At 41.3% G+C, this 17,442-nt stretch overlaps 1 protein-coding gene across 1 annotated transcript; it reads left to right on the top strand.

The window, feature by feature from the left end:
- Positions 1-8,055: 8,055 nt before the first annotated feature.
- On the top strand, positions 8,056-15,248 carry LOC147249525 (alpha-2-HS-glycoprotein). The gene is made up of 7 exons (XM_086225131.1): positions 8,056-8,348; positions 9,227-9,337; positions 11,035-11,122; positions 11,553-11,719; positions 12,199-12,306; positions 12,758-12,844; positions 14,104-15,248. The coding sequence occupies exons 1-7, from the start codon at positions 8,130-8,132 to the stop codon at positions 14,569-14,571; spliced, it is 1,248 nt and encodes a 415-aa protein (XP_086081257.1). The 5' UTR covers positions 8,056-8,129; the 3' UTR covers positions 14,572-15,248.
- The last annotated feature ends 2,194 nt before the right edge of the window (positions 15,249-17,442 follow it).

A 17,442-nucleotide genomic window follows, 5' to 3' on the forward strand; every position in this document is an offset into this window, starting at 1 on the left:
AGGGATGAGAGGTGCAAAGTCTAGAAGTTAAAAAGTGGTTTGTTATCATGAAGCAAAACACGCACACATTAACACGCATTTCCAAGCATGCGTACACATACTCCCTCACACCCACACACACACACACACACACACACACACACACACACACACAAACCCGAGACATCCAGAGCATCCTCTGTGTGCCAGTCTCTTCCTCCAGGGTGAGTTAGTGGTGCTTTTAAGTGCCGACATCAAAGAGGCCTGTATGGATGTACAAATAGGCTTTAGGGCTGAAAAAGTTTTAGTTGTCATGAGTTTGATACCCCGTCGGTTAGACAAGGTCATGTATTGACTCAGTGACTTCCCCTTAACCCCTCTTTCACACGCGCACGTCCGACACAGAAGAATATATTCTGACACGCATCCACACTAGACATGCACTGATCCATATTTTTTCAGTCCTGATACACATCTGTTGCACCAGATTGCAAAACCAGATTTCCAGCATTGTTGGCATTATGCTCAGTTACATAATGAGGCTGCAGTAAACCATACAGTACTTCTTTGTACACAGAGAATGCAGAATATACATAAATTACAGTGAATTTATATGTATTCCAGAGAAATGTTTTCGTATACGGATCTGTGACATGTCTCATATGACGTTATGGCTGTTTCATGGTCTAGCACATGCTACAGAATTGGCACCATCTTTCAGATGTGCATGAAGTTGGCCAGTATACTGTCCATGTAAAAAAAAAAACAGTTCACCCAAATCAGATAAATTCCCAATCCCATCTCTGACCTAAACACATTTGTACACACTCAGCATCACACATACAAACATGTCCAAAATATAGATTGCTTACAGGAGTTATGCCATTCTCCAAATAGCCGTAATATCGTTGCCAAGAAATTAGCTATATTAGCTTGACTTGCACTGATGGGTAGCAGGTGACAGGTCTGTCAGAGCTGGCTGAAGAGATAAAACGTGTTCTGGCCAGTGCATCATGAGAGCCAAGATTTGGAGAACCACACATGGTACTTCAATCACATTCAGTGATTGAAGCAGTCTCTCATACTGAGCATCATCGTTGCAGCTCCAGGTTTGTACAATACACCCTGACATGACTATATTCCTGTGTATTTTCTCTCAAGGACCAAAGGGATGCTCTGTGCTTACAGCCTCATTTACTGTAATGGCTCTGCAACTCATCTGTTTCCCATGATGTTTATTTATTTATTTTATTTCATTTTTGGGGGGAGTGTTCTTTTCCCCAAACCTTTCATTCAAATTTCACAGGTAATTCTTTGAATGCAGAGCTGAAATTGTGTTTTGCTAAATTGCGCGAGAACATCAAAGCGGCATTAATGCATATTTCTTTTTATGATACCAATGCTTTAAATGACTATCTTTGATGTGAGATCGAGTTGTGACTCAGTTCCACAGTTTTACAGTCTCTTTTAACTCATTGTTTTGGTTTTATAGTGAGTCTCACTGCTCTGAACAACCCAATTTTCAGCTGCAGCAACAAACAACAGATAAAGACGCTTGCTATCTGATGAGGAAAGTCAGCCGTCTCTCAGCTAAAGAGCCAGATATTTTTTTCCTCAGGGGTTGGCTGGGACCAAAGCAGCACGAAGCAGAAGTGAATATAGGACTCTAACATGATTAACAAGATTGCAATTGGATAGTAATTCAAGCTGATGATGTCTCAAGGATTGCATTCATCAGTGTGTTTTCATGTACCCTAAATAATCGTGCGACTTTAGATTTAGACCACAAATGAGATTCATATTCAAGAATTCTACCTGACAAAAAAAGTTGTTTTTTTTTGTTGCTTTGTTTTTTCAAAATATATAATTGAGGGAAGAAAGGATTCGATTCAATTTAGCTGTTACATTTCTTCTTTTCCGTAGCATCAGCGTCTGCACACAACTGGTCTTACCTGAGAGGCTTTAAGTGCTGAAAACTTCGTGCAACGTAATTTAAATGCAACTTGAAAGTTTAAGAAATTAAACCTAATCTTAATAGTTTATTCAACATAATACAGCCTGCTGGATCGAGCATTTATTCACTTCTTTTTAAAGTGTACATTTTCTCACAGTTTTCGAGCCTAGCGGATCATTTCACACTCTGCTCTGGGAGCTTGACCCAGTGGGCCCCTAGTGAGTGCGTCTCCCTTTAATTCAAGGAAATCAAATAAATAAATGGCTCTTTGCTCTGCTGCCACCTTGAGACATCAGCGTGAAATTGCAGTTTGATACGTGAAAGGAGTACATGAGAGTATTTCCCTTCTAATATATTCAAGAGAACCTATTTTGGGATGTTTTTTTTTTTTCCAAGTGTGGCGATGACGCTGCTGAGTGGAACCCGTGAGTGGGAATTAATCCATCAGTATCAGGGAATACTCATCTACCTGAAGCACACTCAAATTGAGTTTAGTGTTATGGATAATAATATGCCAACAACCGTGTTGGTGTGTGTATCAGACAGTTCCTGGAAACAGATTGTTCTGGTCCTTTGAAATGTGGATCATATATATGATATCAATTATTACTTTTTGTAATGATATCACAGTTATCGAGAATAGTATATCATGGTGCCCCTACAGTGAATAACAAATGATAAATGACAAGAATGTTTGAGTTTAGAATCACAGCTACAGTCATATGTGCAAAAATATTCTTCTTCCCCCACACAGACACAAACTCAGGCATCTGCGTCAAACTGCAGGAACAAAAACATGAATAGATGACGGGTGGTGACTTCTATATCCAAGTAAAATAACAGGGATTTGAGCTCACTGCTGCAGAGAATACCAAGCAGCTGTCACAGTTATGCTACCATGAGCACATAGCTTGACCAATTACAGTGAAATTTAAGGGGTTTACATCAATGCTCATGTTTTGGCCACAACAGTGCAGGAAGCAAGTCCCCCAGGGGAGGAAAAAGTTTAGAACCAATTAAATGAGAGAATTATCTCTCTTCCTGAACTCTTTCTATCTCATGTCCCCCCCCCCCCCCCCCCCCCCCCCGTGCGGACGGTGACCAATAAGATAAGAAAAAACATCCCAGCAGCAGCATCGTGGTAAGAAAATCACATATTCATAAAGGCTCCCTGCCAGCTTGTAATTTCATTGTAGCCATTCACACGTCTCAGTGAGATGGACAAAGTACTGGCAAAAGTCAAGAATGTAATTACTCTGAGGCAAATTGTCTCAAGTAAAATATTATTTGGGAAGAAAAGAGAAATAGTTTGGCTGCATTTTTTCTTAAAAACAAAAATCCCACATACAGAACATGAAAAGGGATGAAGCAATGAGCAGGACATCAGAGTGTGTGACTTCTGCAGAATGAGAGGAAGGATTTGGGGGATTTTTGCATAGAAGAGTAGACTAACACGTGCGCTGTGGTACAGCTATCACTTCCTGCATCCGCTAGCTGGCGCTAGAGAACAATCACAAAATGTTTCATTGCCGTTTAAGCTGGATGTAAATCAAATGTCTGACGTGTCTTGTTCTACGGTGAAATAACTAAATGAGACACCTGGTCACAATGATGTTAAACAAAACTCCAACTTGACTGTAACCCGCCACTGAAAAGTGTTTCTGACAACACTTGTCATGGATCTGGTTGATCCACTAAGAGGAGGACATCAAAGTGTGAAAAAAAAAAGACTTGTCAGAGTCTGTTGCCACCAGGAAGAGATATGACTAATCTGCCCAAAAACTGAATTGGTTATTCCTGGGCCCCTACTACATCCCTCATCATCATGTTTGCTGGAAACCTTGCGCAAAGTTTTTGCAAAATTCTGCTGATAAACAAATAAACGGCATGGAAAACATGACCTTCTAGGTGGGAGAAAAGAACTACTCTGAAACAGCATTTGGAGCATGGCAGATTGGAACTTTATGCTTTTGAATAGGCTTACGTGTCCAATGAAATCTTTCAAAAGTATTTAGCCTGTGGCCAGTGAATATTATGTACTCAAACCAATGTCTCCTCTTCTCCTCTTCATTACTGCTACAAATGAACAGCAGGGGCCCCAGTGGAAGCAGCCCCATCATATCTGGGCCTGGGCATCACCGCAGCCTGCCTGGCATCTCCGCAGCGAGCAGAAGGGGAGATTTTTCTATGCTCACATCAAAGGAGGTTTGTCTAACTTGGGTCTGGCGTTGTGCTGTTAGAGCGAGTCCTTGGAGCAGCCTCGCCATTCTTATCTCTCCCCCACAGACTCTTTCTGCAGCAACACAACTGGCTGCCGGTAACACTGACGCATGCAAGCATGGCTCTGCACAGTCACATGTGCACACAGACAAACACGAGAACACATTCTCTTGTATGAAGGCGCACACACACACTCAACATTGAGGCAGCTCTTTTTTTCTTGTGATATTAGCCGAATTTGTTCTGCTGAGTGAGTCTCCCTGTCCCCCTCCTCCAGCCTCTGTTCAGAGCTCAACCAGGTTTAGTGAATATTTGAAATGGATTAAATGATTATCCTCGGGCAGATGCTTGCAAAAAAGAACCCACTACACTTGAATTTGATGTTGAAAATTTTAAACACTCCAGGTTTACTTATATCCTTTCAACGAGAACAGCACAAAACTGAATAAATCTCTAACATGAAATACACACAGACACAAAATTATGATCATAAGCTTTGTATGAAATGATTTACCCGATGAAACACAGCTTCCAGGACCAACAGTTTTCAGGAAAACAACAACTTTCTGGAAATTAGGCTTATTGCTCAGATGTGTATGAAGTCTCTGACAATGGCAGCAAAAGTTCTGTCTTACTGGACAGTTTTAAAGTTTTTTTTTTATTTAAAGTACACTCTCCCGGAGGAACTGAAGGCGGAGCGGGAAGGAGACTGTTGGAGTCCAGGAGACAAACAAGGTTACAGCGGGGTGGTCGTGTAGTCACGGAGGAGGCCTTGGTAGGCAGAGGAATCACGGAGAAGGACTTGGGAGGCAGTGGAGTCATGGAGTGGTTGTGGAGAGGCGTTGGAGTCACAGGGGAACTCTTGGTGAAGGGAAAATAACATATGAGTAAAAATCTGCAGAGCAAAAACTAGAGTGTCAGCAAAAGGCCAGAGAACTCCCAAGTGAGCCTGTCAGACTTGTAACCACGTGACTTCAGTACATTTAAGCACTGCATGCAGGTCCAGGCTTCTTCTTATAGCTGGGCTGGTAATTGGCTGCAGGCATGGCTGATGAGCAGCACCTGTGCTGCTGGTCCTCCCAGCCAGAAGAAGGGGGCCATGGATAGCACTGGGAGGATCCCTACTAGCCTCCCCTGAATGTGTTCATGGGGGGGATTCATGGACACAATAATCCACTATTTTACCTTAAACTGCAAGTGACAATAGTCCAACTGAAGAAAATGAATATTCCATCCATTTTCCTACACTTATTCCTGTTAAGGGTCACGTGGGGGGTAGAGCCTATCACAGCGGCTTTCAGGCGAGAGGCGGGGTCCATCGCAGGGCCAACACATATAGACAGACAACCATTCACACTCTCAGCCACGCCTACGGTCAATTTAGAGTATCAATCAGCCTCGTCCCCTCTTGATGTCTTTGGACTGTGGGAGGAAGCTGGAGTACCAGAGAGAACCCACGCAGGAACAGGGAGAACATGGAGACTCCACACAGAAAGATCCCGTGCTGGAGCCGGGGCTGGAACCTGGAACCTTCTTGCTGTGAGGCAACAGTGCTGACCACTGCACCACCATACCGCCCAAGATGAGAATCATTAAAGAATAAAAATATTGATTTTTTTCAACCACCAGTCAATGAAGAGACTTCCCCCACGCCTCCTCCTCCTTTTCCCTCTCCCCCGACTCCCCCTTTCATTCATCTCTTTCTTCCTCTGGTGCTGTAGGAGGCAGTGCAGTGTCAGTGAGCTCAACAGCACGTCTTTGCTCCACATCTATGTGAGGAAAGCCATTGAGGTATCACTGGACTGTGACCCCGAGTCCAGAGAGGAGGTGGGCGTCCTGCTCCATCATCTTGTAAAGACTGGGTCACTCACAGCTGATCATTACTACAAAGGGCGAGGAATGACATCACACTCCTGTATCCTTCCAGAGAGAGACGTGTTATTCCAGCACATTTCTTTTAAATTGATATCAGAAAAGGGAAACTAAGTTTTGAGGGCTTTAAATAAACAACTTCTGAACTGAACAATTAATTCTTGTTGTCATTCTATAGGTTTACTTCGGTTGACTGTCTTTAAAAGAACTATATTATTCATTTCAAGAAGACGGCGTAAACTCTTGAAATGCTGTGTCCATCTGTCTCATTTAATGCCTCAGTATCCAGCTGGACCCTTTCACTCCCAGGATGCAGGGTTACTTGTTGTTCCTAGAGTTTCTAGAAGTAGAATGAGAGCTGGAGCCTTCAGCTATCAGGCTCCCCTCCTGTGGAACCGTCTCCCAGTTTCAGGCCAGGATGCAGACACCCTCTCTACATTTAAGAGCAGACTTAAGACCTTCCTTTTTGATCAGGCTTATAGTTGGGCTGCTTAGGCCGGCCCTTGGATATGCTGCTATAGGCTTAGGCTGCTGGGGGATCTCCCATGGTGCACTGGGCTTCTCTCTCCTCCTCTCTGTCCTCCTGTACTCATATGTGTAACTAACTCGTCTTCTTTCCCGGAGCCTCTGTGCTTCCCCACCTCCCATATCCCTGACTGCTGATGCTGCTGGAGGAGGCTACAGACCTGAAGAGGCTCAAGCTGCCACCCGTACCACCACCTGCTCACGTCCCCGTCTATCCATCAGTCTCTTCCCTTTCTCTCTGTCCCACTCTTTCCTTCTGCTTATCTGTCTTCCTCCATTATCTCTCTTTGTCTCTGCCCCGCTCTCCTGCTCTCTTTCCCCCTAACCGGTCAAAGCAGAAGGCCGTCCCCACTGATCCTGGATCTGCTCGACATACCTGCCTGTTAAAGGACGGTTTTTCGTCGCCGCTGTTGCAGGATGTGCTTGCTGATGGAGAATTGAAACTTGAGTGTAGTACTGGACCTGCTCTACTTGTAAAGGGCCGTGAGATAACTTTTGTCGTGATCTGGCGCCATACAAATAAAACTGACTTCACTTGACTTGACTACAGTCCACATGAAAATATTAAACATGTCACCACTGAATGAGCAGTTTTCACGTTTTAAATTCTTCATCTCATCCATCTAACAACACTTTGCAAGTAAATCCAAAGAGTACAGACAGAGCTGATTAGCTCAGCTGAAAATAACTTTCAAACTTTATAAAACCCCTGGAGGATGTAGAATCTGAGGATAATGGAGGATTCATCACTGAGTGACTCCTCTAACATAACCTGCTGTCATTTCATACATTATTTGTATAAAAGTATTGAATAGTCCCCTTAAACATCAGTTCTACAACTGCTTAGCCTCTGTCAAAGGTATGACCCCCAACACCCACCACTTGTGCATTCCTCTGAATAAATTCTTTTTTGCTCTGCAAAATGCTTCCAATGAGATTAAGAGTGAAATCGAGACAGAAAAATACAAATATCAGTTTAAGGATCCAAGGTAACACCAATTTAATCCAGGAAGCAATTAACTGGACACAACTGGATCATTCTGGTGACCCAGCAGCCCTCCACTCAACACACCAGACACACAGTGTCCCCTATTGGTGGGATAGTCATATTACAGTTTTTTTTAAAAAGACCCATAGTTTTGCTTTAAAAAAAAAAAAAAAAATCTGATGTCAATTTCAATGTCCGTAATTGATCTACTCCATGAAACATGAATACACAAATACTTACTTACTGTGTTAGGGATACAAATAATACTTGAAATACTAAAAAATACTTTCTTCACCGGAGGAGAAATCCCTTATTTCTTCTTCGTGCATTCTAATCATTATATAACGTCTCCTGAGTTTAAATGGAATCATTCATTCACGTCAGGCCCCTGCCATTAAATAAACTTTGACTCATGAAAACATTCATTCACAAATATCAGCCCCCTGCCATCAAATAAACTTTGTCCTTGGCTTCGTTTCAACACCTCCCTCCTGTTTTGATTCCAAAAGTCATTGCCTAGACTCAACGCAAACACGGGAGAACAAACTTCACTTTAAACCTGCTTCATCACCGGCGTCACCCTCTGCCACCATGGACAATTCAATCTACATATTATTACTGCTATTATCCCTCCAGTGTGTGTGTGGAGAGGGTTTCTCACTGGAGCCCATTGAATTGGCTCCTATTCCCTGTAATGACAAAGCAGTGGAGAAGCTGTCTCGGCTGGCTGTCACCTACATCAACGAGGACCGAGAGGAAGGGTACAAGTTTGCCCTCAACCGCATCGCTAACGTCTACCTGCACGCTCAGGTCAGTAAAGGAGCAAACACTTGGTAGGAAAAGCTGCTTGCAGGTTACTGTAATGTTCTTGATTTGTTCTTGTTGACTGAGAGAAGCGAGATGGAGAAGTTTTTAGACTGAAAGCTGACCCTGCAAACCAGATGTACACATTGACGTAACATCTTTGTGTCGAGTTACAAAATTTACGCTCCAGTTTATTAGAACAATATTTGCAGAGCAGCATGTTTGACATTCTCACTGCCCGCTGTGCAATACAGCCTCCACAATATGCTGCACACATGGGTCATAATATTCTTTTATCACATTATATGGAGATATCAATGCAGCATTGGCAAAAATATAACTAAATATATTGCTTTATTGATTTTATAACACAACCCTTCCATCGTGAATGATCATCCATGTTGCTTGAGTAAATACAACACCTCAAACTGTGAAATGAGAAGATATCTAAAAGGTCTTCAGTATCAAAGTGCCGGTAAATAAAGTTCTGGGTCTTTTCAGTACAGGACTAGGAGGACAAACTTTACATGACAGGCTCTCAGAGCATCATGCAGCTGAAGGCTATTGGAGTCCATCTGCAGAATACATCAGGTTTTAAGAGGCTCAGGTCAACTTCATGGCCGCTGTTACACCAGCTCATAATGTTGACATTTTGTGTTTACTGCTATCACTCAAATAGAAATTACAGGGAATTTACAAAGACAGAAATGTGTCCCTACAGTTGTATCCGGGTGAATACTCAACAGAGACCTCTCATAGCCACCTCTGTTCATAAACAAAGACACACACAGCAGGATATTACTGGAAAACCTGACCTCCAAGCAATGTTTGCACATTTCTTGATTTTTTTTAAAAAAAAATTGTGTTTGTATTGTGCATGTCAGGGCCCAGCAGGCAATGTGTATTACCTGGACCTGGATGTTCTGGAGACCAAGTGTTACATAGGCAGCCCGAAACCATGGAAACGATGTGATGTCAGACCATTCATGGAAACAGTAGGAGCTGCACAAATACACACGCAAATACAAACAAAAACAAAAAAATTGTATTCCTGGACTATACTTGTTAGGACCCTGAGGGACATTTAAATTAATTTTTCAGCTCGTAATCTTAAATTTGAATGTATTTTGTAACATTTCTGCTTAAATAGAATAAAAACAACTGTTCCATATTTTGTTGTGGGAATTTCCTCATTCAAGTAATTAAAAATTGTCTATCTGCCAACGTATGGCTGCAGATCGTTTTCCTAGATGATACAGTTGCTCAGGCCCATTTCAAGAGAGTAATTTACACTTATTAAAATCAATCTGATATATGTGAGACAACTGAATTGTTCTGCATCAGGGAAAAAAAAAGCAAGCTCCTTCTTCATTGTTTGTTTTTTTGTATTTATGTTTTCATGAGTTTTGTTTTTTTTAAGATAGCAAAATTAATAAATATCCAACCGTTCAAAACCCAAAGACTCTAAAATTTCCTGTCATCTATGACAAAAGAAAAGCAAACCTTTGCAGTAAAGAGAATATTTAAGAGTCTGAAGACAGCAACACTTTGGTATTTTTGTTCTAAAGAGAGACTGTCATGATTAATTGAGTTTCAAAGTAGGTAATTAATTACTTCCAATTGACGAATCAATCATTTAATTAATTTTTTGCAGCTTCATGTGACATACGAACAGTTCCAAATACAGCTGAGAGGACGAGCTAGTCAACGTGTGTGCATGTCGCAGCTGCGAGTTGGACTCAGTGGTGACATCACTAGCAAGAGGGCGGGGAAAGAGATGAGCTGACATGCCCTGACAAGTTTAGTCCAGTTTGGTCCACAGATGATGCTGTTGTACCATGGACTTACTGCGTCTTTGTGTGTGGTTGTGAATGCGTCCATGAGCCCATACCACACGTTTCACACATTGCAAACATTTCAGCATTTAAGTATCGTATACGTTTCTGACGCTGCGAGATAAAGGAGCCGCCAAAGCCCATTTGTTCATTCATTCACCTTCTGAAAGAGGCCAGGAATATTCAGTTGCCAGTGACTCGTCGTACACTGTGTCCCCTACGCAGTTCTCTAAGTCAATGACGTAACAATTGTGTGGACATTGGTACAACTGACAGTGAGAACGCAGCTTTCCCTCCTGACTTTGACTGTTTTAAACTGTATTGTGGATTATTTTAACTCGTGTTTGTTAAGAATTGTGGTTTGTTCTTTTTGGGTGAAGTATCCGGCTGGGGACATCTCTCCTCTGAATATTATATATGCTTGCTTGCAACTAGTTACTAGATTTACACAGCAACTTCAGAACCACTTGCACTTTTGAGCCAACTGTCTTGTGAATTTGATGGATACTTGCATCACCACACAGAGCCCAGAGTCTCTTGTTACTCTTTTGGATGAGAGATCGTAAGATTCCGAAATTACAAACTGCTTTTAAACTCTTATCTATTCTTAACTGTCTTTAAAGGATACAGTCCAAGTGTTATCGCCACAGGAGGGACAAATGTCCAAAAATGTCTTCCCAATGAAGGTCTAAACTTTGGTCCTCACAACTACAGAAGTACACATGAAAAAAAAAAAAAAAAAGAGTCTCACAAATCATAATAATCACAGTGACAGAAGCTCAACAAAACATAAACTGAACATAAGATTTTAATTCTGCAACAAATAGTGACAGCCCATACTGCTTCATCATTTTCAGCAAATCTCTGGAAACTGCAACACCACCATCCTGCACACACCTGAAGGCTACTCCTACCTGTACAGCTACGACTGCGCTCTCGTGCCAGGTAACATGCATGGGCTAGGAACCAGTCATCCAGAGAACATTTTTCTGGATCACTTTTCTGGATTCCCTTCTTTTTCTTAACATTTGGAGATACAGTATTTAAATAGATTATCTGAAAATATTCCGCAGACATGACTTTCTGTAATATCAAGCATATTATGAATACTTTTGTACCATTATGCCCTTGTTAGACAAGGATATAAATTGTGATTTATTATTTAGACACAAGGTCCTCGCATCTCCACGCTTCAGTTTTTGATTCCAACCTCATCCAGTGACTGACACTGCCTGCAAAGCAAACCCTCTCATACTTATAAACAGGGACACATGCATTGCGCAATACTGATAAACGTTCCAAAACATTTTCATTTTAATTGCCTGTAGGTGCCAATGCTTCAACAATTTGTCATCTAACCTTCTGGACCATGTAGATCCCCCAGAGAAACTCCAACAGACCTGCCCGACCTGCCCTGTCCTGCTTCCCGAGGACAGCCTGGAGGCTGCGACTGCTGCTCAGGTCACTCTGGCAGCCTATAAGCGACAGTCGACTCTGGGTGCTGGGCTGGGAGTGAAAAGGATCACGAGAGCTGCAGTCCAAGTACGACTAGCTGACCAGCTGTTAGCTCTGAAGAAGCTCTGGGGTTGATGTGTTGAGTGTCTTTAACACCTCTGAGCTTCCGCCTGCCAGATCAGAGTCCACAATCACCTTATAGAGTATATATAGGCCTCATAGCAGCATCACCTGAGTCATGTTTTGGCCAAGTTAAGCCAGTAAGGCACAGTGACTCAGCAGCCTTAGGAGAGTAGAGTTGGCCAAAATATGACTTTGGCAATTATGCCATGAGGCAAACGATACAGTCTACATAACCAAGAATATGGCAGCAAAGCACAGTTGCACTATCTGGCCATTTTTCAGTACATTCATCCTCTTTGCATACTTATTCTGATTGCTATTTGGGATTCAAATCCAATATTTTTAACACATTACAGCACACCACCTCACCAAGGCTCTGTTTCTGCCTCCATCTGTGTTTGTTTAAACGTCGCTCCCTTAACCATGCTAATTTTATGTTTCAGTCTGCACCAGTGACAACCACCTTTGTGGAATACACAGTCCAAGAGTGTCCGGAGGGAGTCACTGAGCGAGGCACCTGCCAGCAACTGACAGGCGCCGCCGACACAGAGGTACTGAAAATAAACCCAGAAACCTCAACACATTAAACATACGAGACACACTGTCTAAAATGATGAACCTGTGTATTATCAACACTTGACATATGAGGAGTTGCATATCATCTATTGACTTAAAGGGGTGTCAAACATCGTCTGCAACAGCCCCATTAATAATGAAACACATTTCTTTGTCCACTCTTTTTTTTTTTAAACTATTGCACGTCATTAATGTGGCTCCAGAAACTTAAATATACATCAATCAGTCAGCAGGTTATGTCCAATTACAAGCGATAACATGCCTGATTAATTTAACTGACAGCCCTAAAAGGATGCAGTAATTGGTCCTTTTTTTTTATGTCAGCAGCAGACATGGTTGTTTTTTTTTAACCCTCCTGCTGCATTTGTCTCCATTTAATGACCCGTAATTCCAAAGAGAGTCAACACTGTCATGATGTCCATCTAGACTGCAGGGTTCTGTGCAGGATCTGTGCACCGAGACCTGAACGCCCATCCTGAGGTCCATGTGTCCTGTGAGATGTTCAAAATACAGGTAAAAAAAAACAACAAAACAAAACAGCAATGTGTTTATTCCAGAGTGAATGAAACCAAAACGGTTGCTGTAATTCATAAGATTTTGATAAAACAGTTCCGCTACCAGTTCCATGTTTTCTGTCACAAGTGGAAGAACTTCAGCGCCTATTAGCACAAACTAATTAATTAAAATAAAAGTCAAATTTACTTACTTTCAACTTTATGCTGTATTTGAAGAGTTCATTCACAAAAACTATTCAAATTAATTCTTAATTTTTAATGTACTATTAATAGATGATACATGTCCAGTATTTTATTACTATTATTATGCTGATTCATTTATTTGATTTTACTTTTGAGTTGTTATTGTCATTCATTGATCTTTTGTCCATTTTAAAAGGAACAAGCTTACTTTTAAATTTCTATTTCTTAATGAATGTTATGTACAGCTCTAATTATACTAGGGCAGGCTAAGGGAAAACTGTGTTTGATTGCGTTTGACAGAAGTATGCTAACACTTCCCACCCACTGCCATTCATTGTGCTAAGCTAAGCAAAAAGTTGATGACATATTCCCTAAAAAAAAAGTGTGTGTGTGTTCCTTTAAGAATGTCTTTTAATCTGTTTTTCCAACTTACGCTTCATGTCAAACTTTACTTCTTCAAGATTTGGGTTGCATTCGCTAAATAAACTTCGAATGGCTGTCATAACCTGTGATTATTAACTTTAGTGCAGTCACTACAGAACAGGACTTGTGAGACGGAGAGGTTTAACAAGTGTAGCAAAAAAAAAAAAAAAACCTCTCCAAAAAGAAGATCAGAGTGCAGTGAAAGATGTAAATCAGTAGGTGAGCGAAGTGCAAAAACCTCAGTAAAATGCAAGATGGAGTGCCAATCGCTCCACAAAGTGGGTGTGCAAGTAGGAACATAATAATCTAGTGCCTGAACTTGATTTGATAAATGTTGCCTGTTCTGATTTGTTTCCGAATTTTACTGAAGCGACCTTTAAAAAGATCTAACTTTCTGAATGCGTGCCACTGGCCATGTAATCATTCTGTCATAGCTCATGTTCCATTCTTGTGTCATATGCATGTGTTAGATTTAAAATTGTATAGCGTGGCATTATACTGCATGCGGTACTATAATTATGTTGTCTTTTCACTCCGTTCCAGAGTTGCGGTGTGTAATGCAATATTACATGATGGGAGCTCTTTTTTGCTGCCACTAAAAATGGGTTTGTGACATCTCAGTTTGAAGTGATCATCTCTGTCCCTCCTCAGAATGTGGACGTCTTCAGACCGGTGCAGCCGCAGGGTCACGACATCTATATACGCCCCCTCCCAACCCTCCCGCCTCTGATCGCTGACCCAGGAAATGCCCCGCAGCCTGACCTTCCCGACCCCACACCGCCAAATGTCGCTCAACCAGCACCACTTGACCCCTCAGTCGCATTTAAACCCTCCAACCCTTTTATGTCATCTTCCAGCGAGTCTGCTGAAGTTCTCGTAAATCAGCAACACCGACCACCAGTTGCTGCTGGGCCTTTTGGCTCCTCCTCTGAAGAGATCGGTGGGCCGGTGGCGCTACGCCCACCCTTGAACTTCCGTTACCAGAGGCATGACCGCAAGAAACGGCAGGCCTTGGTGGAGACCTCACCCACCCACAACCCCATCTTCCTCACTGAGTTCCCGAGTGGACCCTCTCCTTTCCGCTCCTGTCCTGGTCCCTCTCGATACACCACAGTTTGAAGGACCAAGTGTGCTTTAACTGATGAGTTTCTCTCGCTTTGTCACAAAAACCTACACTTTTAACATTTTGTCTTAATAAGTGGAATATTATTATCTTCTTATAGTAAATCCTTGTTCTCTCAGAACAGTTGGTGCTAAACCGTTTTTATGAGAGTGTCTTAAAATGTCTTCAAACTTGAGTAAAATCTTGGCTTGAATGTCGAATAGTTCAACTTATTCACTTAAGATAATACAGTAACTGTTTTGTTGGTTGAAGTAAATATTTGTCTGCAGTGATTTCTCAGAATTCAAAGACATCTGCAATGTGTCACCACGCCATGTGGGTCGGCTCAGCGAATACTCCTTTGACTCTAACCAGGAAGGTTTAATGGGAGCACAGAAAAAAAAAACTGAGCAAACACAAAGCAATGAGAAGTGGGAAGAACATTTTGAAATATTAAAGAAGAGTGACAATCACTGCAAAAAAAAAAAACGTCAAATTTTTAGTCAAAATATCACATTGCAGCATTCCAGTGTGATAAAGGGACTTGTGTTTAGACGGTGAATGAATGAATTTCCTGAAATTTTAACAAGCAAAGAGCTCCAATCTCAGATTACTGCAATCAAAGTGGAGGAAAAACATCTTCTGTTATCTGAAATATTAACTAGTGTAACATCGTCTTATTGTTAAAATAATCTGTGGTAGAAATTAAATTTTGCTTGAAATTTCTTGAAGTAAGAGGCACTGTTTGAATGCATGAACTGGACAAGAATCTGAGCAATAGTCAAAAAAGAACTGAGAGTATTCACACCACAGTAAAAACAAATCTCCAGCTGGGGAAAAAAAATACTGTACTTCATGTCCAGAGAGGCCAGAGAAGAATCAGATTATCTGATCTTTTCTCTACCAGGACAGTCTGAGCAATATAGCACCGAGGTGAAAGACCAGAGGAGCAGACATCTCATAAAAGCTTTAAAAGCTTGAGTTTGTCACTTCCCAATGTGGACTTTTGTCAAGGCGTCCACTCCAGCCATCGCAGAGAGCAGGCAAACACAGAGGAGACGAGCAATAAGTCATCTATTACATGGAGTGTGGCGTCGAGCATGGCTGGCCAAAGCGGTGCCTGTCATAAGATTAGATTTGGCCTTCAAACGTGTAAGAATACAAAAAACAAAAAAACAAAAAATTAGCAATAATGATAGTGATACATATATATTTTCACATATGATATAAATCACCGTTCGTGCTGTTTTCTTTCTTTGCGAGGTAAAAATGCTCCTATTATTCTTTTCAGAATTTGATCAGCTGCTCAGAACTGCACGGCTGACGTTAAGCTCTGACTTCTTGTGTTACACTACATCTGGATGACCTATAATTTCCTGCAAACGCCTTACAAAAATACTCTTTATTTTCTCTGTGAGGTCTTTAGTCAACTGCGTAACATTTTGGCATTTTAACAACCTATAGTGTGTTTGATTTTTGCCCTGCAGCCCACCATTACACTTCAGTTTGCAAGTGGAAAGAGTTGGCAGCCCTGACGCGTAGAGAGAACCTCTTTCACACAGGTTCTTTTTTTTTTTTTTTTTTTGAAGGCAGCAAGCAACACACAACCAACATTTATCCAAATACAATCAGATAAATGTGTCAGCCAAAGCAATGGAGAATACACAGATACAACACCAGAAACATGGGAGGTAAAGAGTTGACCCACAGATGAGCAGCAAAGGGCATTCGTTCAAGACCTGCAACGTGCACATTTCGGAGGACAAGTAGTTTAAAAGGTTAGTGGATAGCAACTCAGGCCTGATAAGAGCACCTCATCATTCTGCCATGACATCCATTCACTGATGACCTTGTAACATCAGTGATTTGCATTTGAAATCAATGCGCGAGGAAGCTGGAGATAACACCCGGACTACTCCATCAGAAGACAACAAAAAGAGGGGTAAAACCAAGGGTTTGCTGGTATTAAATAAAGATGGAGGAGAGATAATCCATCCTTTACTGTTTATCCCCTCCTAGTTTTGGCTCGGAATTCTGCAGATCATAAGAAACCCCCAGTGTCACAGAAATTCACCTCAAAGAGACCATCTGAACCTTGGTCTCTTGTTTTTGTGCCATTTATCTCGCCAAAATATCCCACTCCCAGGAGACAGCGTTATGTATTTATGTTGTTGTTGTTGTTGTTGTTGTTGTTGTTGTTGTTGTTGTTGCTGTCTCCCTTACAGAGATTACAGATTTACATGACAGCATTAATCCAACAGGGGGATTCAATGATTATACATGAGACATATTTTTGGAACGTATGCCATCGGTTTGTCCTGGTAATTACAACTTTCACTTCTGACTGTTGTGGTATGCGATACAGGGGTGATGTGGAAAAAAAGCACTTTATACAAACAAAACAAGCTGTATTTTGGCTTACAGTGGGCTCCATAAAGACGTATATTCTTTTTTATTTACATATCAATGAAGATAGATGTTGACATCACTGTATTTACTGAAGTAATTTTATTTTGAAATGATAAATTATTTGAATTGTTTAAATTGTTGTGACACATCGTGTACATTAACAGGGAGTTTAAAAAAAATCGTAGAGTATTTATTTATATATATATATATATATATATATCTTTGGTTTCCCTGAATTATAACGCAGCAAAACACCAGGCGTGTGTAAAAGGGATAATTTAATTTCAGGTGGTGCGTTTTAGAGACAGCACATTCTGTTCTTACCTTGTGCTGCAGGGGGCGGGAGAGATCCACAAAACTAACCGTGACGTCGTGCCGTATTACTACTGTTTATTTTGGAGGTTATTTGACAGCTCTGTCACACGCTGCTGTACAAAAGGATGCCTATATCAAGTCTTTTTTCTTTTTTTTTCCCAAAA

This window comes from Aulostomus chinensis, chromosome 14 (assembly GCF_037954235.1).
Source record: "Aulostomus chinensis isolate RoL2024-O1b breed Wild chromosome 14, RoL_Achi_v1.0, whole genome shotgun sequence".
Classification (NCBI taxonomy): Eukaryota; Metazoa; Chordata; class Actinopteri; order Syngnathiformes; family Aulostomidae; genus Aulostomus; species Aulostomus chinensis.